The 25,657-nt window shown below is 37.7% G+C and overlaps 4 protein-coding genes and 1 long non-coding RNA gene across 7 annotated transcripts; 3 read left to right on the plus strand and 2 right to left on the minus strand.

Moving 5' to 3' along the window:
- The first annotated feature begins 311 nt into the window (after nt 1–311).
- On the plus strand, nt 312–1,131 carry Lsm3 (uncharacterized). Its single transcript, XM_072890349.1, has 3 exons — nt 312–473; nt 546–653; nt 813–1,131. Exons 1-3 carry the CDS (start codon nt 453–455, stop codon nt 978–980), a joined length of 297 nt encoding a protein of 98 aa, XP_072746450.1. The 5' UTR covers nt 312–452; the 3' UTR covers nt 981–1,131.
- Nucleotides 1,132–1,331: 200 nt separating this feature from the next.
- On the minus strand, nt 1,332–2,374 carry LOC140664838 (sperm flagellar protein 1). The gene is made up of 3 exons (XM_072890350.1): nt 2,223–2,374; nt 1,785–2,066; nt 1,332–1,642 (listed from the first exon to the last, which is right to left on the minus strand). Exons 1-3 carry the CDS (start codon nt 2,332–2,334, stop codon nt 1,353–1,355), a joined length of 684 nt encoding a protein of 227 aa, XP_072746451.1. The 5' UTR covers nt 2,335–2,374; the 3' UTR covers nt 1,332–1,352.
- Nucleotides 2,375–3,905: 1,531 nt separating this feature from the next.
- On the plus strand, nt 3,906–9,057 carry Mfs3 (major facilitator superfamily transporter 3). Its single transcript, XM_072890341.1, has 9 exons — nt 3,906–4,135; nt 5,458–5,699; nt 5,840–6,073; nt 6,153–6,240; nt 6,482–6,714; nt 6,798–6,938; nt 7,024–7,156; nt 7,353–7,594; nt 7,674–9,057. The coding sequence occupies exons 1-9, from the start codon at nt 4,111–4,113 to the stop codon at nt 7,854–7,856; spliced, it is 1,521 nt and encodes a 506-aa protein (XP_072746442.1). The 5' UTR covers nt 3,906–4,110; the 3' UTR covers nt 7,857–9,057.
- L(2)10685 (5-methylcytosine rRNA methyltransferase l(2)10685) lies at nt 7,352–10,487 on the minus strand. Of its 2 annotated transcripts, XM_072890344.1 has the most exons (9): nt 10,274–10,487; nt 9,891–10,073; nt 9,438–9,807; nt 9,113–9,295; nt 8,762–9,048; nt 8,570–8,694; nt 8,344–8,481; nt 8,113–8,263; nt 7,352–7,821 (listed from the first exon to the last, which is right to left on the minus strand). In XM_072890344.1, exons 1-8 carry the CDS (start codon nt 10,355–10,357, stop codon nt 8,122–8,124), a joined length of 1,512 nt encoding a protein of 503 aa, XP_072746445.1. In that variant the 5' UTR covers nt 10,358–10,487; the 3' UTR covers nt 7,352–7,821; nt 8,113–8,121. The 2 variants fall into 2 exon arrangements, with proteins under 2 accessions (XP_072746445.1, XP_072746444.1); XM_072890343.1 differs by having other exon boundaries at nt 7,352–8,263.
- Nucleotides 10,488–10,596: 109 nt separating this feature from the next.
- LOC140664839 (uncharacterized) lies at nt 10,597–25,154 on the plus strand. 2 transcript variants are annotated; one of them, XR_012046503.1, is made up of 5 exons: nt 10,597–10,742; nt 11,277–11,375; nt 20,593–21,000; nt 23,552–23,708; nt 24,437–25,154. It is a non-coding gene; the product is annotated as an uncharacterized lncRNA (long non-coding RNA). The 2 variants fall into 2 exon arrangements; XR_012046502.1 differs by having other exon boundaries at nt 23,552–23,698.
- Nucleotides 25,155–25,657: the final 503 nt, after the last annotated feature.

Below are 25,657 nucleotides of genomic sequence, written 5' to 3' on the forward strand. Positions count from 1 at the left end.
TAACAGTCGCGAAATCATTGTCGAAACCATAGACATAAGAAAATATCTAGAACCGGCTAATCAAGTTGGTAAACTAAATTGGATTACACCATATTATTGGCTGTATTCAGCGCACTCAACAACAGGAAGGGGGTAACATTTCCGCCAACACTCGACGTTGATTTGTTGGTCTAAAAGTAAGAACCAATTACAGTTTGGTCCTGAATGTGCTCCGTAAACTCAAATTTATCCGTTCTTATATTTGAGATCAGCTGGTCTTAAAAACGAAGCCTAAGAAGTGATTTATTCTTACGGTTACATCTCTATTTATTTTTTATACATCGTGATAGTAACCGGTAACCTATCGTATGTATCTGATTGATATTTGAATTTTGCGTATTAATTTGTAATTCCTCGCGAGTAGTGCCATTAACATAAAATAATTGCGCAGTTTTTACAAAAAGAAACTCACGATGGTTGAAGAATCAGAACAGGTGAGTTTTACATAGATTTACACAGACCGTCGTATTTACTCACGTGTAATCTCGAATGTCATCCTGAAATAGCTGCCGCCGATTGACGTGAAAGAGCCCCTGGACCTCATAAAATTGAGCTTGGAAGAGCGGATTTACGTAAAAATGAGGAACGAAAGAGAGCTTCGAGGAAAATTACACGTAAAGATTTTGATTATTTTAATCACTTTGAGTCTCGATATTTCAAGTTGTATTTCATACAAAGTGGAGTTATACAATTTGTTTTAAAATATTACAAATCAACATCAAAATTAAACCAAGTACTGGAAAGTAATTTTTACATCTTAATCGTAATTTCAGGCTTTCGACCAGCACTTAAATATGGTCCTAGGTGATGTAGAGGAGATCATAAATATAGTGGAGATCGATGAAGAAACGTATGAAGAAATTTATCGCCAGAAAAAAAGAACCATCCAGATGCTGTTTGTGCGCGGCGATGGCGTGATCCTGGTGTCCCCGCCTACATAAGATTACTATAACACTTGTGCGGTATTTCTTTCTCCTTTTTTCTCTCTTTTTATAATGCTATAAATACTTTGTGTCTAATGTATAATCTAAAGTGAAGTTCTACATTATTGATGTCCGATGATTTACAGCAAGCTGAATAGATTTAATAATTTGATAAGCTTGAAAAATATTTTGCAGTCAATTACACAATATGACTGTCTTATTTCATAATATAATTACATGTACATTGTAAGATTCTATAGATGTGATCCAATTGAATGAATAATTAAGTGTATTTTTATAATATATAGTACATGTATAAAAAAAAAGGAAAGTGAGTTACATTGTATGTTGCGTATTAGATGGTGTACAATCGTGTTCTTTTGAGAAAATTTATTGGAACAACTTGGTAGAAGTATGTAGTTTCGATATTCCACTGCCGATAACGTGAGGACGCAAAGTAGCGACATTTCTCTCGATCGGCAGTCTCGTAATCTGCACCGTGAGATCGTCGATCCTTTGATCTTTCAGCTTCATTATGTTTTCCAGGTGCGAGATCTTTTGCTGTAACGTGGAGATCGTATCGTTTTTCTCCTGTAGTTCCTGTTTCAGATGAATAAAGATGTGTCGAGGGACAGTTTTGTTAGCTACTTCATCAGGATTTAGCACCGACTTCACCATCTCTAAATTGTGCGTGCACGGAATGATTCAGTTAAATTATTACAAGTGAGAGAATAAAAAGAATTTAAAGAAATTGAGAAGAATTGAAAAATAATTTATTATAGTTAAATAGAGAGAGAAAGAGGTGGAGGGGGGGGGAGACACCTTCACTGTCTTCATGGCCGGAGTACAAAGACTCCCTGTCGGCGTTGCAATCTTTTAAAATTTTGGTTCGTAGATCGGCGAGAACTTTCTCGATAATGCCTGGCTGGGAACTGGCCAGCAGATTGATCGCTTCTTTTCCTAATTTCATGTCAAGTTTTGACAGTACTTTACGATTGAGCGTACACCAATTATCAATCTTTCTCGCAATGCTGTTACCAGCGACGTAATTATGCACGTCCACGTGCTTAGGATAATAACGTTTCAGTAGCTCTGCCATCAACACTAAAATTTAATTATCTTTTGATTAATTTTTTTTTTTAATGTCATTACCAAAGTCATAAAGTCGTTATTTTGAAAAACTATTGATTTTTCACGGTTCAGTAAAGAATTGACAGATAGATTTTTATAGAAAGAACACTTCTTTGATGTGTCTTTTACCGCCATCGGAAAAATCCCTGGATATATTTTTTTTGGGCCTGGAAAACTTGATTTGATCGATCCAATCATAGATCTCGTCGAGGTGATCACCGATTTCTGAATTTGCGTTCATGTTTATCGCGACTGATTCGCGCACTAAGTGTGAAAATCGTGAAAAATATGAGAAAGAGAGAGAGAGAGAAGAAAGAAAGACTGTTTTGTATATCAGAAATTTGTAAACGCGGTTGACATTTTCAAATCGAGCAAACTCGCTCAATGTTCGCTCGAGTCTAGCTTCAAGTTTACGAGAATAAATATCAGTTATTTGCAATTCATTGTTCAGAGCGATCGATAAATCAAATAACAGAGTGGCTCAAAAACATTAGCTACAATTTATGAAAAAGAAACCGAATAAAAATAACAGTCTTAAAGGCTATAGCCGGATAAGCATACTAAAAATGCATCTGACGAGTTTTCAAATAACATTTAGCCTATCCTCACTGTAAAAAAATTTTCCTCAAAATTTCAGCTCCCTAACTCTATTATTTTCAGAGTTATCGAGAAAAACGTCATTTGCAGCTTTTATTTTTCTTTTCTGCAAATAATTGAAATGATCCCATATCGATTTTTTTCGGAACATTTATCAACAAAAGACACAAAACAAATATTTTTTCATTAATCTCAAATAAAAGCTCGATTTTTAAAAAAAGATTGAAATTAAGAAATGGCTTTTTTAACATGTTTTTTTCGAGGTTCAATCACCAAAATTTGATATAATCTCTTTATATGAAATTAAAAGATTTTTATTGTTTTTTACTATGTTGCACTAATTCGAAAAAATTGAAAAAATTTGAGAGTATTGGGACATATAAAAAGAATATTCTCTAAAAGTTTGATGATTGAACCTCGAAAGGAACATGTTAAAAAGGCCTTTTCTTAATTTTAGTCTTTTTTAAAAAATCGAGTTTTTATTCGAGATTAACGAAAAAATATTCTTTTGTGTTTTTTGTTGATAAGTATTCAAAAAAAATCGATGTGGGATCATCTTAAATATTTACAGAAAAAAAATAAAAACTAAGAATGACATTTTCCTCGATAACTCAGGAAATAATAAAGTTAAGAAGCTGAAATTTTGAGGAAAATTTTTTTTACAATGAGGAAATGACAGGCCAAGTATTATTTGAAAACTCGTCGGAGACACTTTTTGTATGCTTATCCGGCTATAGCCTTTAGATTTTCATTCATGAAATTTTTGGAAAAGATGAATGAATTGCATCATTAGCAAATAATCATCGTTGTTTTATTCACGTTTCTTAATTTGATAAAATACTTATATAATTATTACTAATTATTTTCTGTATAAAATGTAAATAAAGTACTAAAGTAACGCGATTTTTAATTGAATTATTCCTTTTTTTTTAAGTGCAGAACACGTAGGAAAGTTGCAGGTGATGCATTTCATCACTCCTTTTGTCCCTTTTCCTCATCGTGTCAATGACTGAGGTCGAAAGTATGAGCATCGACACGCGTGTTTCATGCCCGGTCCTTTCCTTTCACGCACCACATGCGCACACATACGCACCGACATGCGTGTTGCGGGTGTTTATAGAACAGGCGCACGCTTCGCATCCCTCCAGAGTCGCACCAAGATCTTAGAATTTCTCGCCGCTTTACATCAGTGGCACGTAGCTCTCGTGACGAGTCGGAAGTGAAGCATCAGGTGTCTGTCAAAAAGTGATTTACTCGAGAAAGATAAATTTACGATGATGTAAAGTAAAGAGAAAATATTACTAAAAAAACTACGAGAAATATTGTGAAATAAGTAAAAGCTATCGATCGCGTAATTTTTGCCGTCAAAATCTGCGGATATCTTTTTGAAAAACATCTTCGAGGACATTACATTGATACGATGGTTATGGAAAATAATTCTAACGGTGAGTTAATAATTTTTCTCTGTCAATTTTCGAAGATTAGAATTTAGATTCTATAGATATATAATTTAAAATTGTAAAATATTAAAAGTATAAATAATCAAATATTGTTTAAAAATGTATTACTAATTTATATATCTCCAGAAAATATATGTATATATAAATTTTATTCTTTTATTGCTATACACTTTTTATATTATCTAACATTTTTTATTACATTTCTCAACAACAGGTAGATTATTTGTCATTTAATTTCTTAAAAAGACATAAAAAACATAATTCTAGTTTGAAAAACATTTTCCGTAACCTTGGCGTGTCCTCTATACTCCGGATCGATTTTCTCGAAAAAGATATTCAGGAGTTTTAATCAATTTTCTCAGAAATTGATTTACGACATCCATCATGTACATCGCGTCATGTGTCCTCCTAATGATGCAACGCTATGCAAGTGCTTATTATCCAACGTATAAAATTTTGCAACCATATGTTGAATATAATAATATAAAGATTTATAGGATATGATTAAATGCGGAATTTGAATATTGCAAAAATTAATTGAACATGTAATATTGCGATATGCATTATAATGACATTTCACTCGAAGCAGCGGCCCATATGTTTCGCTCCCCGTATAAATATGTTCGTTCTTAAAATAATCTTTTAGAGACGCCTTCGTATGCAAATCGATTTCACGTTAAGCGAGACAGAAAAATAGTTTACAAAACTAAAAAATATTTCGTCCGCGACATGATTTAGAAAATTGATTTTTCAAAGTTCTTTTCTTTGCTGTGAAAATTGTTCCAGCGAATAAAAATATGTAGATCGGCTCAAGCAATATCGAACCAAATGTGTTATAATTCTGACATGATACAAAAAAAATGAAACGGCCTGATTGTTATAGATAGCCGATAAGTGCATCACGCAATTCGTCATATATGTATGTACATACATCTCTTTCCTTTGTAAAAAAGAATTAAAAGCTACTCCAAAAATATGATTCATGTGATTATCTTGATTTGCCGCGATTAAAAATATTAAATTGTTGCGTGCATATATATAATATATATGTATAGATAAATTAATAATAAATGAAAAATGATAAAAAAAATAAATCGAGTTACCGGAGATCATTTAATTTTCATCTTGTAAAATTGTATATAATACAACGCAAAAGAAAACCTAATATAAATTTAAAGTTCAAAGCAAGATATTTAATATCAAAAATGTAAAAATTACGATAAAACACATTGTCTTTTATAAATTGTATCTTTCTTTTTGAAAAAGGAAAATATATGTGTTAGTATTATTATTATTTATTTTTCTAGATGCAAGAAAGAATGGAACGAGATTTCCGATTCGATACCTGATGGCTATAATGGGATCGATCGGCCTCGCCATTCTTTATGGTTTCAAAGTCAACGCCAGTGTGGCAATTGTCGCTATGGTAAACCATACTGCTGTCAAACTATCCACGTCGCAAAATTTAGAGACTGGCAATACTACGACAGTGAGCGCGGACGTTTGTCAGTTTGATGATGCTTCAAATGTTACAAAGATCACAAGCGAGGTTTGACAATGATTTACATAAAAAACAAAAATCGATGCAACAATTGCGTGTGCAATTCTAATATCGTTAGTCCAGAATAAAAAAAAAGCTTGTTGCTTCAATAAAAACAAATGTCATTATTATCGTATTCTTTTTTTCAGAATGGTCCATTTGTATGGAATGAAATTATCCAAGGTTTCATTTTATCTTCTTATTTCTGGGGCTATACAGTGTCTATGTTGCCTGGCGGAAGATTAGCGGAACTCTGGTCAGCCAAATGGGTAATGAACGGATCGGTCCTGTTAAATCTCGTAGCTTCCATATTGACGCCTATCGCCGCGCGTATTCACTACTCGCTTTTCATAGCAATGAGATTTCTTCAGGGGATTGGCGGAGTTAGTAACAGTCTAAATTTATATTAATGAATCAGTTTCTAAATATTTACCACACAATTTAAAATTATTTGAATTATAGGGTGTATCGTTTCCCGCTATGCATGTTATGATCGCCAAATGGGCACCGCCGAATGAGAGGAGCGTCATTGCCTCGATTGTATATGCAGGTAAAAATATAAATTATAGAATTAAAAAATTCCAGTAATATTCTGAATATCTTATATCGTATCGTCATCGTAATTAATTCGAGACTCATAATTATATAATGAAAAGTGTAATGATAGTCAAGATTCGCTCTTAATTTGAACTCGATAAAAATCACAACACATTAGATTCCTGGAATTTTTTAGACGTATCATAAATTTGTATTTCAGAAAAAGAGATCAAACTGATAAAGTTATATTTTAGGGACGGCACTGGGTACCGTCATTTCCATCTTGTTAACCGGTTTGCTCGCCGCGAATCTCGGTTGGGAATCCATCTTTTATGTGGAAGGCGCGCTTTGTCTTATTTGGTGCATCGCTTGGTGGCTGATGATAGCAGATTCCCCGGAAAAACAAACGAGATTCATTAGTCAAAACGAGAGAAATTATATCGTCGCGTCTTTAGGCGGAAACGGCAAGGATGATGTTCCCAAAACGGTACTCGAAAAATATCCAGTATTTTTTTTGCACTTTTCTTTTTTTATCCAATCTCATGTAATCGTAATCTTATTTGTTATTAGATTCCATGGCGACAAGTATTTCGTTCTAAACCATTCATAGCGATTCTAATTGCCCATTTTTGTAGCAACTTTGGCTGGTACATGCTACTTATCGAACTGCCCACATTTATGAATCAAATCTTGAAATATGATATGAGCTCGGTAAGAAAACTGTTTTAAAACTTGATGCAACAATGCACGTGATTTAATGTACGCGATTTTACAAGTTCATTTATTTGTTCGTCAGAATGCTGGATTGTCATCCATTCCATTTTTGTGCATGTGGCTCTTCACTATGATTCTCAGCAAAATATTAGCCATCCTGCAAGGAAGGGGTGTAATTACAGTGACGATATCTAGGAAAATCGGCACTCTTTTTGGTAGGTTTAACATAAAAAACAAAATTTTCAACAAAAAAAAAAAACAAAACTTTGAATTAATCAAATAATTTACAAACATGAATTTTGCAATGTCTTTTTTTATATATCACTCCAGATTTTTATAATGTAATTTAGATATATTGTATATAAAATTATATGTAATTTTATAATTACAACTTCACACAAATTATTGCAGCATCCCTCGTACCTATGCTCTGCTTGATACAAGTGTCATATGTCGGATGCGATCGCATTAGGGCAGTTGTGTTGATGACAATCGGAATTGCTTGCATCGGCGGAATGTACTGCGGTTTCTTGGCAAACCACATAGATATCGCACCCAACTTTGCCGGTAGTCTGGTGGCGATGACAAACTTTGTCGCCACTATACCCGGCTTCGTTGTGCCAGTATTCGTAGGACAATTAACTCACGGAAATGTGAGTAATAAAGTACAAACAATGTCTAATTCCACAAAACGAAAGTGATTGTATCGTGATTTTATTTTATTATTTACAGCAAACCATAGAAGCATGGAGAATTGTATTCCTGATAACGATCATTCTATATGTAATTGAGATACTGGTTTACACTATTTTTGGAAGCGGCAACGAGCAACCATGGAATAAAATTAAAACATTTGATGAAACGAGCGATCAAACATTACCTTTAAGAGAAAATAATACGAAATACAGTTCGTAAAATTTTACATTATGCGCTACATTTTCATTTATAATTAATTATTAGTGTTTCGTTATAAACAATTGTAGAAATATTTATCATATATATATATATATATATATATATATATATTTTGTGCAATATTTATGCACAAAATATAATAAGTTTGCCAAATATTCATTTTAGAAACAAAATTTATTTAGTTATTATAAAATAATATTTATTGATGTATAATAATGATGCAACATTATATTTTAAATTACTTGCATGCACTCACCTTACGTTACTATCGTATCCGCATTATTTTACAAAAGTACATGGGACCCCAATTGTTACCGAGTGTAGGAATGACAATGTGGCCGTATTTTAACGCAAAGTCATGAAATTTATAAAGGCAGCTTAATGGCTTTAATGCTTCACGCATATCTCTGCTCCAAAAAAGAACGTTATTGATATAAAATTGTAATAAATTGAAATTTATTATTATATATATGCAAAGAATGCTTACTTTACGATCATAATAGAATTGGTGTCTTCCCAGACTTTCTTTAACGCCATACCAACGACGCCGTCATTTTGAATAGGACTGAGAGAACATGTAGAATACACGACTGTTCCACCAACTGATATTATTTTTAAGGCGTTACTATAACATGAGAATTGTCTAATAAAAGAAATAATGCGAGACACTTTACAATCGTAACATTAAAGTTTAAGTTGACTCTTTTACGCACGTTAGAATCGCCGCTTGCAGCTCCGGTATTTGTAATCTCTCTCGAATCCTCTGTGGTTTAAACATATTATTATCTTCCGAATGTAAGACGTGTCTGTCTGTGGTACATGGTACATCCACCAAGATCTGCAGAAAGGAAGAATTATTAAAAGGATTTCAAAAAATTCTATTATAAATCTTTTGTGTTTATTACCTTGTTATATGTATCTTTGTCATCAATGAATCTCGCATCTTGTTCCGTTACGTGCAGTCTGTCGTGCCATTGGCCAATACCAGCTACAAACTGATTTATGACATTGTGGATCCTTTTTACTCTGGATTTGGAAATGTCATTAGCAACTAGTGTACGTGGCATAAACGTCTGAAGAATACTTAGAGTCTTTCCTCCTGGTGCTGCACACATATCTAGCACGACGTCGCCAGGCTGCAGGTCCAAGGCCAACGTCGGCAATACAGAAGCACCATCAAGGAGATAATAATCTAAATAATCATAATAAAACTAAAATGCTTATATTGATAATAAAATTATTCTAGTAAAACTAACCCAGAACTCCTGTGGATCCTTTCTTTGGAGATGGAAATTTACTATCGTTGTCTTCCTCGAATGTATAAATGTTGAGATACTGTGGAAACGTTAATATCACTTCTTTTTCGATTTTCGTCGAGAAATCCGCGCCTTCTTTGTAATAACCATAATGTTGTGACTCTAATATCCAGTCTTCCATACCTAAAAAATGAAAATAAATTCATATTAAATCACACACACACACACACACACACATATATATATACATAAAAAACATTTTCAATTATCTAAAATTAATGTCTTCCATGACATTGATATGTTTTTCAAATGATAAATAAATTACCTTTAATTTTTGTGGCTGGTACAAATTCATATAATCCGCTCAAACCAGTATTGGAATATACAATTCGATTTTCATCCACCATTATTTCATTCAAGTTTGACTCAATAGATTTCATTTCTATAGGCTTTAATGCTTGACTTTCTACCACTGTATCCTCATCTTCATTCATTGAATTTAGAGACACCGATGATGATGTATAATCTGACAGATAATGTGAGTCTATCGCTGATACCTGAGCATCAGCAATTGTAGATTCCACTTGCTTATCTCTTGTTTGTTTTTTCCTTTTCTTTTTTTTATTAGGTGTGTATTCATCAAGGTATACCTTATAGGTTTCATAGATTGTTTTTAGGTTCATGGCACCATGGGTCTAGGTAAAATAAAATATATGTTTACTACAGTTTTAATATATAAAGTAAAAAAGCGTTTCACTATATATATATATATATACACCTCCAATTCTGATTTTATTCTGTCTATATCGCTAAAACTGTTCACAACAGCCATATATTTGTGCGTTTCCATTAGTAATGCAGTTCTTATATCCTTCCATGATTTTCCATAGACATTACCATAAAATTCATCAAAATGCTTCAGAGCCTTATCCATGTGTGTTTTCTTTTTTCTAATCACAGACTAAATACAAAGAACAAAGAAGAATGAAAATTAAATAGAGATTTATGTAAATACTTATTTTACATATTTAAAAAAATAATTACAAAAAGATACAATTACACGATAATCCGTATCATATATGTATTTATAAAAAAAGCAAAATATAGTAACAATAAACTATATTACAAAGTTAGAAAGCATAATGCAAGCAAACACTTTACCCAGTGATCCGCTTTGTTAGTATATCTGACAGCTTGCATCTTTGCGAGCTCGCGGATTGTCAATTTATTAAACAAACGTGCCATTATTAAATAAATTCACTTGGCGTTACAATTTTTTATTTAAATCTATGGTAAATTCTAAATTCTCGCTGTTGATGTTTAAGGTTATATCCTATCAGCCGAACTCATTGTCGGTCGGCGCCAATGCTTCATTACTCGCCGTTAGATGGCGACTCGGTTAATAATGTTGCGCGCCGCCGCTAGATGGCGCGTGCCTTCCGTCTGTCGCGACTCGAGTAACAGTGGCCAGTCCCTTAGATGACGCCATTGGTGCCGCATCGGCTCAAGTGCAAACTATTCTCGGCGATGCCGCGTACCGCGTACGCGGTTTGCGATTCACCGTTAGCGGAGGAGCGAGAGACGATGAAATACAGGAAGAAAAGGGCGTGAATCGCGCGGGGGCACACAGGTAAAGACGCGAGCGAGCGAATCCATGAGAGTTACGGTACTATCTGTAACCTGTACTATCCGCATTATTTTTGTTTACCTTTCGATTGCGCGCGCGCGCGCGCGCGAGCTCGCGCGCGCGATACATCGCAGCGTACAACAGGAGCAATTGACGATTTGTACTGTTTGTTCATATTATCTGTACGTATACTCTAATTACTCTTACATGTCATGTTTTCGATTGCTTCTGTTGTTACAACATTAAAATATAGACGTGATGGTAAATTGTGGTATTTCGCGTGGTCAGTAGATAGAAGGGGGTGAGGGAGGGAGACAAGGTGGTTGTTTCTTGAGGAGCCACCGTATGAGCCAACACTCGGTTTCTAATTTGATCAGGTCATTCACACCTGTGTGTACCTCGAGATAATTCAATTTCTCAATTGTCATCACCTTATATCCGCGTTCAAACTTTAAACGCGCAGGCCTAAAGTCTTCCCTTATCAGTATACCTTTAAAAGGCTATAAATAGCGGGAATGACTCGAGTTTCTATTACAGGAACTTTTCCCCCCCTCTCTCGGTGTCACCTCACCGTTCCTTCCAAATGGACTTGCATCGTACGCTGCTCACTATGGACGGAGCCAGGAAACCAAACAGGTAGATATATACATCATTTCGCCATCCATCGCGCGTTATCACGACGTCCGAGGCGAACGACGACGAGGCAACGGGGCAACGAGGAAACGACGTATTTGTCGCGACATGGTTCGCGAGCAAGCGGGGCAAAGGGGGGAAGGAGTCTTGCGGGGGGAGGGTGCGCGGAGGGAGGCACATCCGAGTCCGAGTCTCCCTCCAAGCGCGGAGGCGGGCGCGCGGCATGTGAAACGTGGCTGTTTCGAAAGTCCCTGCGCGTAGCGAGCGCCTATTTTAGACGCGGGGCACTTTGTTGAAACACACCATCGCGAGATTGAAAATTCTTTCTACTCCGAAAAAAAAAAAAAAAAAAAAAAAAAAAGTTTCGGGGAATCAGATTTGGATTAATTTAATAGGAAAGTATAAGAATCCACGCCACGCTAAAAATGTATAATATAATGTAAATTTATCGTACACGTGGTGTGTGATATCAAAATTCAATCTAAAATTGTAGAATTATGTAAATCGGAAAATGTAAAGTCGGATTACGGATACATATTTGATCAATATACACGGTTTTTTCGAGTATCTATAGGAATTTATGGGCGATTCCGCGATGGATAATCTCGGACTTGATCTCGCTCGACCGAGCCGATAACCCTGTAACCCTCGAAACCTTCATGCGGCCAACAGTGAAAGTCTCGTGCTAGACTAACCCGACGATGAGAGGACCAAAAGGAGAACGTCATTATCTCGTCTTTTGTGAGAAGGAAAACCTCTTGATCGTTACGTCACGAATCAGTACGGAGCATACGTAGAACACCGCACCCCGTCGATACACGAGACGTGTGACTTCCCTGAACCTTTCCCTCGCCCCTCTTCCCTCCTTTTCGATGAGTCTCGACGACCCGAATCGCTCGACGGCGAAGCTGGTTTCGTGGATCTCTTCATGAGAGGCACGTCGTACGCGATTTGTCGAGGGAGAGAGAGACAGGAGGGAGGGCACGGGATGTGACGGGACTCGGGGGGTTCGTAAAGGCAATGCACTGTAAGGAGCTCACGACGACTATACCCTCCCTTTCTCTCTCTCTCTCTTTCTCTTATGCTCTCACGCTCTCTCCCTCGTCGATCGCGCGTCGCGACTTTCTATCTCGCTCTGTAACTCTTTTCTTCTCGCTCTCACGCGTTCCTCTCTTTTTCTCCCCCCCCCCTCTCTCTCTCTCTTCCTCATTCTACGACTTCTCGTCCATTCCCTCTCGCTTGATCATTACCTCTCCCTCTTTTCCTCTCTGTACTTATCCGTCTATCTTTGCCATCTTCCCTTCCCCCTTTCCTGCCCTCCTATCTCTTCCTTTCTCTACCGCCCTCTCGCTCGAGGAGGGCGCGATGGGGCGCGCTCGCTACTTGTGCATCGTTCTTGAACAACTCGAACCGATTTTCGATTCGAGGGATCTCGCACTCGGGTGTGTGTAATTCAAGCTTTCTTTATTGTCAATTTCTTTAGTCGCAATTTTGAGATTAAAACTTGATTGAAAAAAAATCATGTGCTTGAAATGTTTTTAAAGTATTCCGCGTACACTTAAATTTAAGATTATTTCAAGTCACTCGAGGCAAGGAAAAAATTCATATTTTTATCGCTAAAAGATTATCGTGTACATTTAACGAACGACATTCAGTTCTCTCCAATTTGACATAACTTTAGAATGGAAAATATCTGAATCGTTGAAGTTCGCACAATTCAAGCCGAGTACGCACGCTTACACGGGGCGGGACGTCCGGGGCCAAAGGACTCGGAAGTTACGACATCCGGCGCACAATACTGCTTCCTGTCGCTCGTGACCTTTGATCTCCGTCTGTCCCACTATTTGTGATGGCACCTCGTTCGCAATGTAATTCCGAACGAACCGCTGCTGTAGCGAATCTAATCGATCGATACGGGGAAAACAGAATTATCATCATTTGTTGGCAGAAACATGTCTATGTTTATGACAAAATTTGAAAAAATTTTATTAAATTATAAGCGACAATTTTTTTTATATACATGTGTGTATATATATGTAAATTTTTAGATAAAAGTACGGAAAAAAATTGTGATATTTCTCACCGAGGCATATCGTGAAATGATTCTACTTTGAATAACGGCATTTGACTGAACGGATAACGGAATATGTAATATGTATATATATAAAATGATCGAAGGGGTTAGCCTTTGTGATCCCGAAAGTCGAGACTTTTCACGCTCATATAGCGGAAAGGCTTTCCACGCGTCGCGTCGCTCGGATTTCAAAGGCGTCGACAATAGATGGATTGATTCCTTTGGATCGTCGAGAGAGAAGCTCTCTCTCTCTCTCTCTCTCTCTCGACTCTCGACGAAAGGACAGTCTACTGGATCCCTTATTTACCGTTTACCGGCCCAATATCCTGGGCACATCACGTCCGTGCGGAGTCGAGAGTGCGTACATATGTACATCGACGTCGTCGAACGCGTCGTCGGGGTCGTTGAACGAGCAGGGGGGTATTCACGACGAGGACGACACTAACGACCGCGCTCGAGCGCACCAACCCACTTGTGTCGACCCTGGACGCGAGTCACGTGCATACGTGTACATACAGAGCCGACAATAATGCGATCCGGAGGGTGTGACCCGTTCCACATGTCTGACTCTCTTTTTCCCTCTCCTTCTTTCTCTTTACGCTCATCTTCTCTGTCTTTCATTGTTTAGATGTGCAGTATTTTCAACGCGAAGAATATAAATGATAAGAGTAACTGCGTCAGATTAATATTCTTTCATTTATAAAACATTTGTATAAAACGTTACGCGTTTTCAACTTTATTTTTTTTTCTAAACTCAAAATTTAATTCTCAAAGGACTTTCTTTCTATTTCACTCCTTCAAATTAAAAATAACCCATAGAAATGATTTAAAGAAAGCTTTATATATATATATATATTTTGCTCTTTCGAGTTATTAAAACTTTTTATATATACTTTGTACCAATGATACGATTGCAATCATACACACACACACACACACACATAATAATTAACAATCTCTTAAAATTAATCTCTTTCAGATTAATTTTAAGTTAAGAGAAATTAATTTACTTTTACAAATAATCGGACGAAGGAATAAATTGTACTTTATTACTTCAATATAAGCTGATACGTATTTTATCATCAAGCAAACGCAATAACTTGTTTGATCATTTTTCGGACAAATACTCATCTTCTTTGACCGTTCCTCGATTTTCAAATACCCGGAGCTACTTCTTTCGCTCTTCTGTCTCTCTGTCTCTCTTCTCGACGATATACGAGGACGAAAGTAGGTAGGTAGGTAGGTAGGTGGTCAGACGGAAGTCAGTTTAACGGTATCATCCGAGAGAGCTCAGTCAGGCTTCGATCCTTGGCGCGTGAAATGGGGTTCAACGAAATTCTGATATCTCTCGTGCGATATACTGCTAATTTTTCTTTAGGGTACTTTACGCCCCAATATACAAAAAATAAAAAAATCACAGTTTAGTACGCTCTCGTAATAATTTAATTATCGTCAACTTTAATATTAACGATTTTCCTGCTGGTCAGTTTAATTCGAAAGAGAAAGACCAACAAGAAAATTGCCATTTTCTTTGGTAATTAATAATGCATTAACGCTTAGGTTCTCATTAGCCTTTATTATTACGATATATGTATTAGAAAGCCTGTTTTTCATTCTAATCAATACTTTCTTCGTTTATCTTTATTTAATTTTCTCTTTTCTCTTATCTTTTATTAGTCGGATTAGATTGTAGCAAATGAGCCCGTATTAAGATTTCGCAAAAGTTAGTTGACTTTCGACGGAGCGATTATGCCCTCATCCGGACAGGGTTGCTAGGAACAATGATTGTTGGGAAAGAGGGCATTGACCCTGTGGCGCTCCCACACTGCATTACGTCATACCATGTCCACCGCGTGTCTACCTTTCGTTCCTCTCGGCATTTTACGGATGCTTTGAGCGCAGGGTTGCACCTTGCAAGATATCCTTTCCGATACTTTAGCTTTTTCGAAAACGAAAAAAAAAAAAAATAAAAAAATACCTGACGCTTTTACCCGAAATTTTTTGTTATGCACATTCATCTCTCGTTGCGTTTTATTGTTATACTAGAAGAATGGATATCTCAAGGAAGATTATCTTTATTTTTATCAACGCATCAAAAGTCGATAATAGAGATAGAAAGTCATCTTCATATCGTATACACATATAGATTCAGATACGATGACGAAAATCTTGGACAAATTTTTATCACGCTTTTTTATTTCCCGAAGAATCTTATCTACTTACATTCATTGAATTTTTCCTACATAATATAATATATGCGAGTTACATCAAATAAATATTTTAAAATTATATATATATATATATATATATATACACAGTTGAATACTGTCTGTTAAATGCATCGTAAAAGAGCGAACAAATATTGCTAATCGTGCAAATTGTCTTGAAGAAAATATATATAGCGAAATTATATGCGAGAAAAATTTATACGTAATAAGGACGTAACTCAAAATCAGATTCGGTCACTTTTGACTTTACGATCTTTCTTTTTCTTTTCCTTTTTTTCTGAAAATACATATTAGCCCACATAATTAGAGGGCTTCCCGTATTATTCGGTAAAATCCAAACAGTATCATGAAAACACCGACAGCTGAAACAACCTGTTGCAACCACCCTAAACATTGGACCGCGTAGCGGGTGGGCACCTGATTGGTCCGAGAGGGAGAAAAGCTGGGCGGGATGGCCTTGTAATGGACTCTCTGAGACCGAATAGAACCGGATGGCGAATAATGAACGCGTGCTCCTTCAGCAAATTTGCGCGAGCGTAACTTTACGAATATCCGGTGGTCTCACAAATCTTGATTTATAAAGACATCAAAAGTGTACGATAAATAATTTTCATAATAGAACATTTTACAATACTTAGGACTTTCTAAATATCTTTTTTGTTATGCATTATGAGATAGATTTAACAAAATCGAGATAATAGTAGGAATTTTTTTTACAAGCGAGTTTCTAAAAAATTCTTTTCTTTCTTGTAGAAAAAAATTTAAATTTATGAAAAGATAATCATAATTTACTACTCTGCCGATTCTCTCCCCCTCTCTTTTTCTCTATAATTTTACATTGTAAAGTTATATATTTTACTGTCGCTTTTTTAACCTTGCATTGTAAATTCGCTTTGCAAAGATAAACAATAGATTCCCAATAGACGCGATTAATCTGGATAATCCTGTAAGATGAGTAATCCTGAGGCGATTCGAGGGCCGCTCTCTTTGAATCAAGGTGAAATCGACTGCGTTACCTGTCTACCTGACATCCCACAGAGGGATGAAAGGAGGAACGGCGCGGGGAAAAGAGATGAGAAGGGGAACGCGAACAAAGGGCGTATTCACGCGTCAAAAGTCACCACAGCGTGACGGTAGGGTGGTCCATGAAGAGAAACCTGTGGGACCTACTTTGGTATTTCAGCGCCACGAGCACTTGTCGCACAGCTGGCTGTTTGTTCGCCCGCTCTCTTTTGCAACTATTATAGTACCTATGTCTCAAACTATTATACTATGATGTGTGTATTATGCATGTGTCAGTGACATTTACATTTCTAATGACCGGAAAGTTCGATTTTTTTTTGTTGGAGGACAATTTGCGCGAGATAATGGTAAAATTTATTTTAAGAAATTAATCTAAATTTAATTTTTTTTTAGCATTCAACTTTAATAATATCACATTATTATAATATGTATTTAAATTGTATAATTCAGATTAACGAGAGAGCTAAATTGTAAAATTGAGATTGAAATTCTTATGCATATCGCATCGTTTTTACAATCACGAAACATTAGTTTTCTTGTTTCAATTTTCTAGATTTTCTAAATTTTATTATCTATGTTATACAATCCATTTTCTCAGATAGAAAGTTTCGTCTATCCGAGGAGAAGCTTAAGAAGAAATGTTATGTTGTAACCACTTTAGACTCTTTTAATTAATGTTTGTTTTTAATCAATGAAAAGCTAATATATGATATTGACACTGCATGACAAACTGATATATTTTCAGCAATGGAAAAATATAAAACCACGTTTGCGTTGCCGCTGCCATTATCGATTCGCAATGTCTTTTATCACATGCTTGTTTGAGAGCAAAGCCCGGCCGAAAAGCCAACGCGACCCAAGGCGGAGGCTTTCGAAACACCGAAAAGACAGGGCGTTCAAAGGAACGCGTGCGAGAAAAAGTCGACTCTTTAGTAGGTCAACGCCGATGTTGTTCCTTCCCTTCATCAGGATTACGTCACCCGTTGCCTCCCGACTCCCGACTCGAGGCCCGCACGCCAACGCTCATTCGTTAGCGCGCGTAAAGATATGCCACGTGTGCGTATGCGTTGCGTATGTCTACATACACATGCAAGTTCGCATCTATTAGATTTACGCACACATAAGCGTACACGTGTGCGCACACATGTGGGGTATCACACTAGCGCGCACTTGGACACCCACCAATCCACCCACCTAGACAACTAGGAATTATTTTAACGCGCCTATAGGTATAGTGATCGATCTCGTCGGAGAATCGCTGGCTGGAAAAGGGAATCTTTACGAACTTTGCGAATTTTATAATTTTCTTTGGAAACGAAAAGGAATATATGTTGTGTAGTAACTCCTTGGCTCGAGTTCAATGGTTTGAGAACACGGAGCTGCGATTAAAAAAGCTGAATTACACATGTAAATAAACATGTAGTTTTTTTTTTAATCTAATTAATATTCTTCTATAAAATATATTTTTTTCATATTTATCATTTAGTCGAAAATGTTATTTCCTTTCTATTTTTCTCGGGTTTCTCTCTTAATTTTTGCAACACAAAAATGCATATATCGTGCATTTCAGGGAGGATTAATGCTTTATTAACAAATTAAAAAGGAGGACTAAAGAAAAGAGGATTTCTCCATGAGCTACTTCGTGATCGGTGAGTTTACGAGGGGTTTACGAGCATGTACTCGACTATCGCGTTAGAGGGAGGAGGCGGGAAGAGAAAAGGCTATGCGGGTCGGGGTCGAGTCATGCATATCGATGCTGGCTTGCATGAATTTTTCATACTCCTACGATTTTGAAAGCCGTTCGCTTGCTCATAAATCCATAAGTTTACCTGCCCGTCTTAGCTACAAATAAGATGCTGAGGAAAAGTCACCAACGTGTAATACTACCCGATAGTTCTTACAATTTTACTTGAAATTAACTAAACTAGTAATTTACATAATAATGTAAAAGTTTTTATACATCGATCAAATAGAAAGGTAGACTGTTTAAAATAATTAAATGTCACGCCATACAATTTTGATTTAATTTGTCTTAAATGAACATTATTTCAATAGCAATATATATATATATATATATATAGAGAGAGAGAGAAATTTACAAAAATAAAATAAAGTAAAAAAATTGACAAATTGACAAGAATATATAAATTACATTATTTTCAATTTTAAATATTTAAAAACTGTAGTTAAGTAAATTTCATTGAAAATGTAACAAAAATAAAAAATTGTACAAAATTTGGAGGAGAGAATTAATTTTTGAAAATAAATTCAAGTGAAAAGTTTCTCTCAGAGTGTTCAGAATAATCTATAGCATAGAATTTATAGCAGGGTTAACGCTTGAAAGAAACCGCCTACGTAGTGTGTTCTCTCCACCGATCGCAGTCAGCACGGTGTCGTCCATTGATAGTACCCGATAGAGAAAAAAAAAAGTGCGCTCGCTCGTGGTGCTCGCACTACGCAAGAGAAAATGGAAAGGAGAATGAAAGGAGAGACGCTGGTGGAAAAGGTGGAGAACGGGTGGCAGAGGAGGGGAGGACGGGGGGCGGCGATAGTCGAGGAGGCAAGGGGGCAAAACGAGGGAAGCGAGGAGTGAAAGATATTGGTAATCGAGGAATCCGGGAACTCAGAACCGTTCGAACGGTTGCCGTTGCCGCAGACGCAAGGTCGTTGTCCTTGGGGGATCAACGACCCTTCGACGAGAAGGGTGTCATGGTGGGGGTATCACGCGCGCTCGCCTCCCCGACGTCGCCGCCGATGTCTGGGTATAAGGGCGTCCCCGGGTTATGCTGTGTTCAAGTCGGCGGGGTTAGAGCCAGACCAATACAGCCTCCACAGTGGTCTGGGTTTAGCGTCTAACCCCATCTCAATGATTCTCTCTTTCTCATCCTACATTCCGATACGGTAATAAAGATTCAGTTCATCTCTCGATTTGATTAGTAATGCTACCATTTTTTCGACTCTGATTCTATTCTTAATAGATGAGGAAAATAAATGGAATTTAGTTGCCATTAGCGTAGTGAAGATTGGAAATGTATTGAAAGAAATTGTAGCTCTAATATAGAGAGTGGTGCACATTTTTTTTTTTTATTTCTTTACACTTGTAAAAATGAATTATTGCTAAAATAATTCTTCATTCGTAGAAATTCATTTCCTAGGAAAATGATTGATATGATGAATGATTAGTTTATTTTTTTCTTATTTAGAAACTGAATATTTGAAGAAATAAATTTCCATTGAAGATTCAAGTCGATGGATACATGTAACGAAACGAATGTAAAGAGACGAGATTTTCAAGTTATTCCGTAAAGAGTATAACCGTCTTCGGGTATGACTGGCTCTTCGAGATCAGGAATAAAAATGTGACCGGTCATGTAGACTAAACAGAGGACGAGTCGGGGAGAGAAGAAAAAAAAGTGAAAAGTTAGCTCAGGGGGATAGAAAGTCCGGGTGGTATGAAGGAGATAGAGGAGGGTTAGTTAGAAGGGAAAGTTTGATCTTGGAGCAAGAGTGCGGCGCGTAACCACCTGTTGGGGTGGCGGCGGCTCGGCTCTTCTCGTGACTGTTTATTTTCGGCCGCGAGTTAATTTCGAATATCCTGCGGCGTCCCGGTGGGTTGATAGCGTGCGCTGAAGCGTAGGCCCTTTCGCAGAAAGAGGCAGGGAGAAACATGATGAAGTATACAAATAGCAAGAAGTGCACGCAACACGAAGCACGATATACTCGACGTTTTGTAAAAAAGTTACATTGCATTTCACTATTTATTGTTTTTTATTTGAATTTTGAAAAGGGTTGAAATCTCTTAAATATATATAAATATGAAAATTTAAACATTCGATGTATATGAAATTATTCGAAATAGAATATATCGTATATAATGGCATATATATATTTGCAGATGAGGAGGAAATTACGTATGTGATATCAAGATACTCCAGCGCAGGTAAACGCTAATATTATCTCGATTCAACTTCATCGATGCATATTCCAAGTGTGCGGGGCGGTTTGCCAAGCATCCTTTCGTGTTCTCGCCGGAAGGACCTGCTGGTGTTACGCTCGAAGGCGTGAGAGCGCGCAGGACGACGCGAGAAAAGGACGAGTGTAGATCCTTGGCTGGACACGGAACGCAAAGAGCAGAGCAAAGCAGAGCGGAGCAAAGCAGAGCAGAGCAGAGCAGAGCAGAGCAGAGCAGAACAGAGCAGAGCAAAGCAGGGCAGAGCAGAGCAGGGCAGGCCAGGGAGCAATGTCCCTTCGAAGAGTCATCCCCTTCCTCGCTATCGCGCATCGCGCTTACTCGCGACGCAAGGTATGCACGCCGTTATTCGCCTCCACGCGATCTCCCTCTCTTTCTCGCTTCCTCGCGATCGCGCTTACTCGCTCGCTTTTTATGGAACAGTCGCAAGGCGGGAATTGCTTTCCCGAGACAATTTCCCGTCGCTTCGATTTAACTTTCCACCCTGTACCTATCGCGCACGTGTACCTAGCGAGATTTTCGTCGAGTTGTATCAAGGACGCAGTGAAGCTCCGCGATATTCTATCGTTATATTACTATGATTGTAAAAAAAAAGTACTTTTTTACATTTTTTTTTTTCAAAGTTATATATATATATATATATATATATATATATATATATCTTTAAAAAAATTTTTAGAACATATAATGTTATATTTTATTATTTTATTTTATTCTATATATTTTTAACATATATTTTCTACATATACACTGAAACCAGAATAATATATATTTATTTACTTTTTGTAATTAATATTTTAATTGTTTCATTGGAAGGGCTGTATCCACGACTGATTTTATTTTTATTCGGGATGAATCATCCGCACTGAGTAACAATTACTTATAAAACGAATGATGAAAAGAAAGAGTTGGCATGCCGTTTCCTTCTGTTGTCGCGGTTTCTCGAAATATCCTTTGCGGTCGACGGGATGCGGATATCTGGATACGAAACAACGTGTAGCATTTCAAATCGACGTGACAAGACCAGAAACGGGGGACGATATCTATCTCGTTCTTTCTATTTGCCTCGACCTCAAAACCTTACGTTGACCTTACAAGGGCCTAGCAGCGCTGGAATTATCAAGCGCTGCTAGCCAGAGAAAAAGAATATCGTTCACGCCTTTTCGGGGTGTAGCTCTCTCTGAGGTTGATAAGATATAACTATATATATATCTTATATATATCATCACGTATGCAATCCGGATATGTGATCCGCATACGTGATAGAGTATTAGGACGAATTTACACGATTCGCTCTTAATGATCCTCCCGAGTGATTCATTCGAGTAGAATGTATTTTTTAACGACAGAGACTGTTTGTTTAGAGTTTGGAGAATTGAAATCGGTACAATTTGGATTATTATTTAAGATATAGATTTCTAAAAATCGTACATGTATAGCAATCCAGTCAACGCGATAAGAAAATACAATGATTAGATATCTCTTGTAGAATTTACGCGTTATCAGATTGATTATTTAGGGAGCTACATAAAGCCTTTGATATGCAGATTCTCGCGTTTAATTACTCCACGATTGGTGTCATTGACACTCTGGGCCATTGAGAGATCGCTATTGGATCACGTTGATTCGAGGAGAATTCAAACAACACTGTAAAGAGGTTAAAACGATACTTAACCCCCCCGGTCGCATATGGTTCCCAGTTGGAACGGCACTGGCGCAGCGCGGCGTGTCGTAACACGAACCTTATGTGTACACTAATTAGGACCATTGAGGAAGAAGAGACAGAGAGAAGACGTTCGATATATAGGACACTACCCGTTAGCTCGTTGTTAGCGGATCGCGGTTACGCGACAGCATTAACATTTCACGTTAACGTCAACCCGTTCCTCCTGTTGGCCTTTTCAAGCGGACGTTTCAGCGCGTTTCTTCCTTATTAATTCTTTCTTCTTTCCTTTAGGGTTCTTTGAATAATTATTTGTACTATCGTTTCAACATTAATTAACTTTTCTTTCCGAATTATCAGATTTTCTACATCTCTATCTCATTGTCAGTTTGAAACAAAGATTTTATTTTACGAGAAAAAAAACAATTTATTTTTTTTTTTTTTTCATAATATTTTATAATCTATATGTGGGTATAGTTACATTTTTTTATTGTACACGCACACTTTCTTCTCACTTTTGCTTTTGTCGACGCTTTTTGGTGTTCTGTCATGACTCGTTAATTTTTCTGGAAATGTATCAAAACAGTTTGTTGCAATCATGCGTGATGATATATGCATCACCACTTTTGATGATTCAACTTTTACTCAAAAATCTAATCTCGATTTGCACAAATTGTAAATGTAAATTTGCACTTGTCCGTCGTCGATTCATGAATTTGCAGCTCGCGATTCCGGAAATAAAAACGCTAATAAATAATTCGTGAAAGCACATCTAGACAATCTTTGTATTCGTTATCTGATTTTTATACATATTCGATTTTTTAGAAATAAAATAGCATTGTGTTTTTATTTTTATACTACATTGAGAAAAAATGTATTATTTACAAAATTTATTATTTGCTTTCTTGAATAACATATTTTTGTTTATATCTTCTCTTTCTCTCTTCCTTTCTCCCTGTCATGTGTGAGTATGTACGTATATTTTATTAGATAGATGTTATCTTTATAGATGTTATCGTGACCTTGTCTATACTATTTATTTTAGTTATTTCGAATTACGTTAAGAGCCGAGAGTCAACGATCTCAAGATAAAAATCCCGATACTTTCTCGGTAAGGCTATAAAGCCAAGAACTTGTACATGAAGAAAATTAAAAAATACATTTTGTATATTTATTACGTACATATAAAAATGATTAATTTAAAATAAATTTCCTTCACAGAATAAATCGGTCATATTTTTCAAATGTCAATCATCGCAAAGACGAAGTACGAAAGGCTCGGTATGACGCGCATATATAACGGAGAGCCACGCTGGAAGGCAAGGAACCGAGCAAGGCAAAGCAAGGCAAGGCAAGGCAAGGCACAAGGTAAAGCCTGGTAAGACGCGAGAGAGGGCTTGGCTCTCTCTCTCCTCTCTCTCTTTCTCTTTCTTTCTCTCTTCTGAGTTCGAGGCAAAGTCGTGTCGGACGTCGCCACGGCCGTTTCTCAACCCTTTCGCGGTTACGTCACGTTAAAAAAGCTATTTGGGGTCAACACCCCGCGCTACAGCGACACGTGTAGTACTTCTTGGTCCCTCTGTCCTCCCGCCGCTCTGCCCCAGTCCTCCACCCCGCGGTTAACGCGAAGACAGCCCTCTCCCTCTCCCTCTCCCTCCTCCGACTCCTTCGCGCGCGCAAGCGGTGACGCCATTGCTACCTCTTCTTTCTTCCTCCCCCCACCCTCCATTTACGCTCGCCTAATCCAAGTATCCCTTCTCCCGTCAAAGTTTCTAAGCTCTCTAGACGCATCATAGCCAGGACTTCGATTCCAGACAGACACGCGTAATACTGGACATTGCCGATAAATATTTGCAATACTATAACCATACATCTCTCTTATATTCATTATTTTATATTATACACGTACTCTTTTCACTAAATATTATAAAATTTTTAATATAAAAAAAAAAATGTTATATATTATAAGAAGAGAGAGAGAGAGAGAGAGAGAGAGAGAGAGAGAGAGAGAGAGAGAGAGAGAGAAAATAAATTATAGTATATATATTATAAACATTATATTATATTATAAATGGCTGAATTTATATAAGCAAGTCTTTGTTACAATAGGAAAGGAAGAGAAAGAGAGCTGGATTCTGAGAAGGAATAAGATGACGGAAAAAAAAAAGAGGAAAGGGCGAAGCAGCCCCGAGCGATACAGCCCTGGCCGTAGGCGCAACGGAGAGTAGGAGAACCAGTCGAGTTTCTCCGAGGGAGAACGAGCGAATAAGCGCGCACGCTCTGAGCTAGAACTAGCTAGAGTTTTGCTAGAGCGAAGCCAAGGACACTAGACAATCAGCAACAGCAGTCGGAGGAGTCAAACGGCGGTGACGGCGGCAGAAGCAGAGGCGAGTGACGCCCCTTCACCCCGACCCACATCGTCTACATGTCCGTCTACCCCTTTACCCCTCGACTACTACCATCGTCGTCCTCGCCCCCTCCATGCCAACGACGCTCCCGTCCGTCGCCACCACCGCCGTCACCACCACCGCCACCGCCACCGCCACCGTTTCTGTCCCGAGAGTCTCTCTCTTTCTCTCTCCGCGACTTCTCCTTCCAGACACTTTTTTTTGTCCGACTATACGCCTCTCTCATCGCGACAAGGCACCAGCTCGGTGTCTTTTTATCAGTCGACCGAAAAGTCCCGTAGAGATTCTACTATAGTATCGCGCCCCACACATTGGTATTGGCCAACTTGATGCGAACAACCCTCGTACACATGCTGTAAAGAATATACACATATATGTATATGAAATACACATATATAAATATACACATGTCGCGTTAAAGCGCATTCTCTTTAACAGCCGCCCTCTCCCCTTGTTTTTATTCGTATAGCGAGAAACGGCGTGACCGTTCTGTTAAATGCGTTCACTGAAGGGTGAGAGGGACAGAACGGAGGAAAGAGAAGGCGCGAGATATAAAGTCATGGCGATGGCAGTGCGTTTGCGACACAAAGTACGCGTGTCGGGGTGAACGTGCCAGCAAAGCAATTTCGCTGATAAGACGACGCATCACTTTTTATTCGGGTGTGTTTTCGATAGATCGCCGCTTTCGTTGCCAACGTGGGACTCTGATAGGGAGTATCGAAAACTATCAGTGGATAACTTGAATTGGACAGAGATTGCCAGACACGTAACAGTGGTCGGGTAGGTAGGTAAGTTAGCGAACAATTTCAAGTTTGGTTGTAAAGCAACTTTGTCAGCGGCGGCGGCGGCGGTGGCGATGGCGGTGGTGGAGGCGGACAGAGGGAGATGAACGCGAATCGCCGCCGCCGCTGCCTGGCGGAAA

This window comes from Anoplolepis gracilipes, chromosome 4, assembly GCF_047496725.1.
Source record: "Anoplolepis gracilipes chromosome 4, ASM4749672v1, whole genome shotgun sequence".
Taxonomy (NCBI): domain Eukaryota; kingdom Metazoa; phylum Arthropoda; class Insecta; order Hymenoptera; family Formicidae; genus Anoplolepis; species Anoplolepis gracilipes.

Bases quoted from the DNA above. Each gene is read 5' to 3' on its own strand.
- Mfs3 (XM_072890341.1), top strand. From the start codon at position 4,111: ATGGTTATGGAAAATAATTCTAACG. The intron at 6,074-6,152 runs GTTAGTAACAGT...TTTGAATTATAG, and splicing joins TTCTTCAGGGGATTGGCGGA to GGTGTATCGTTTCCCGCTAT. The intron at 7,157-7,352 runs GTAGGTTTAACA...AAATTATTGCAG, and splicing joins GAAAATCGGCACTCTTTTTG to CATCCCTCGTACCTATGCTC.
- Lsm3 (XM_072890349.1), top strand. From the start codon at position 453: ATGGTTGAAGAATCAGAACAG. The intron at 474-545 runs GTGAGTTTTACA...ATCCTGAAATAG, and splicing joins TGGTTGAAGAATCAGAACAG to CTGCCGCCGATTGACGTGAA. The intron at 654-812 runs GTAAAGATTTTG...TCGTAATTTCAG, and splicing joins AGCTTCGAGGAAAATTACAC to GCTTTCGACCAGCACTTAAA.
- LOC140664838 (XM_072890350.1), bottom strand. From the start codon at position 2,334: ATGAACGCAAATTCAGAAATCGGTGATCACCTCGACGAGATCTATGAT. The intron at 2,067-2,222 runs GTAAAAGACACA...ATTAAATTTTAG, and splicing joins CAGGGATTTTTCCGATGGCG to TGTTGATGGCAGAGCTACTG. The intron at 1,643-1,784 runs GTGTCTCCCCCC...CGCACAATTTAG, and splicing joins CGGCCATGAAGACAGTGAAG to AGATGGTGAAGTCGGTGCTA.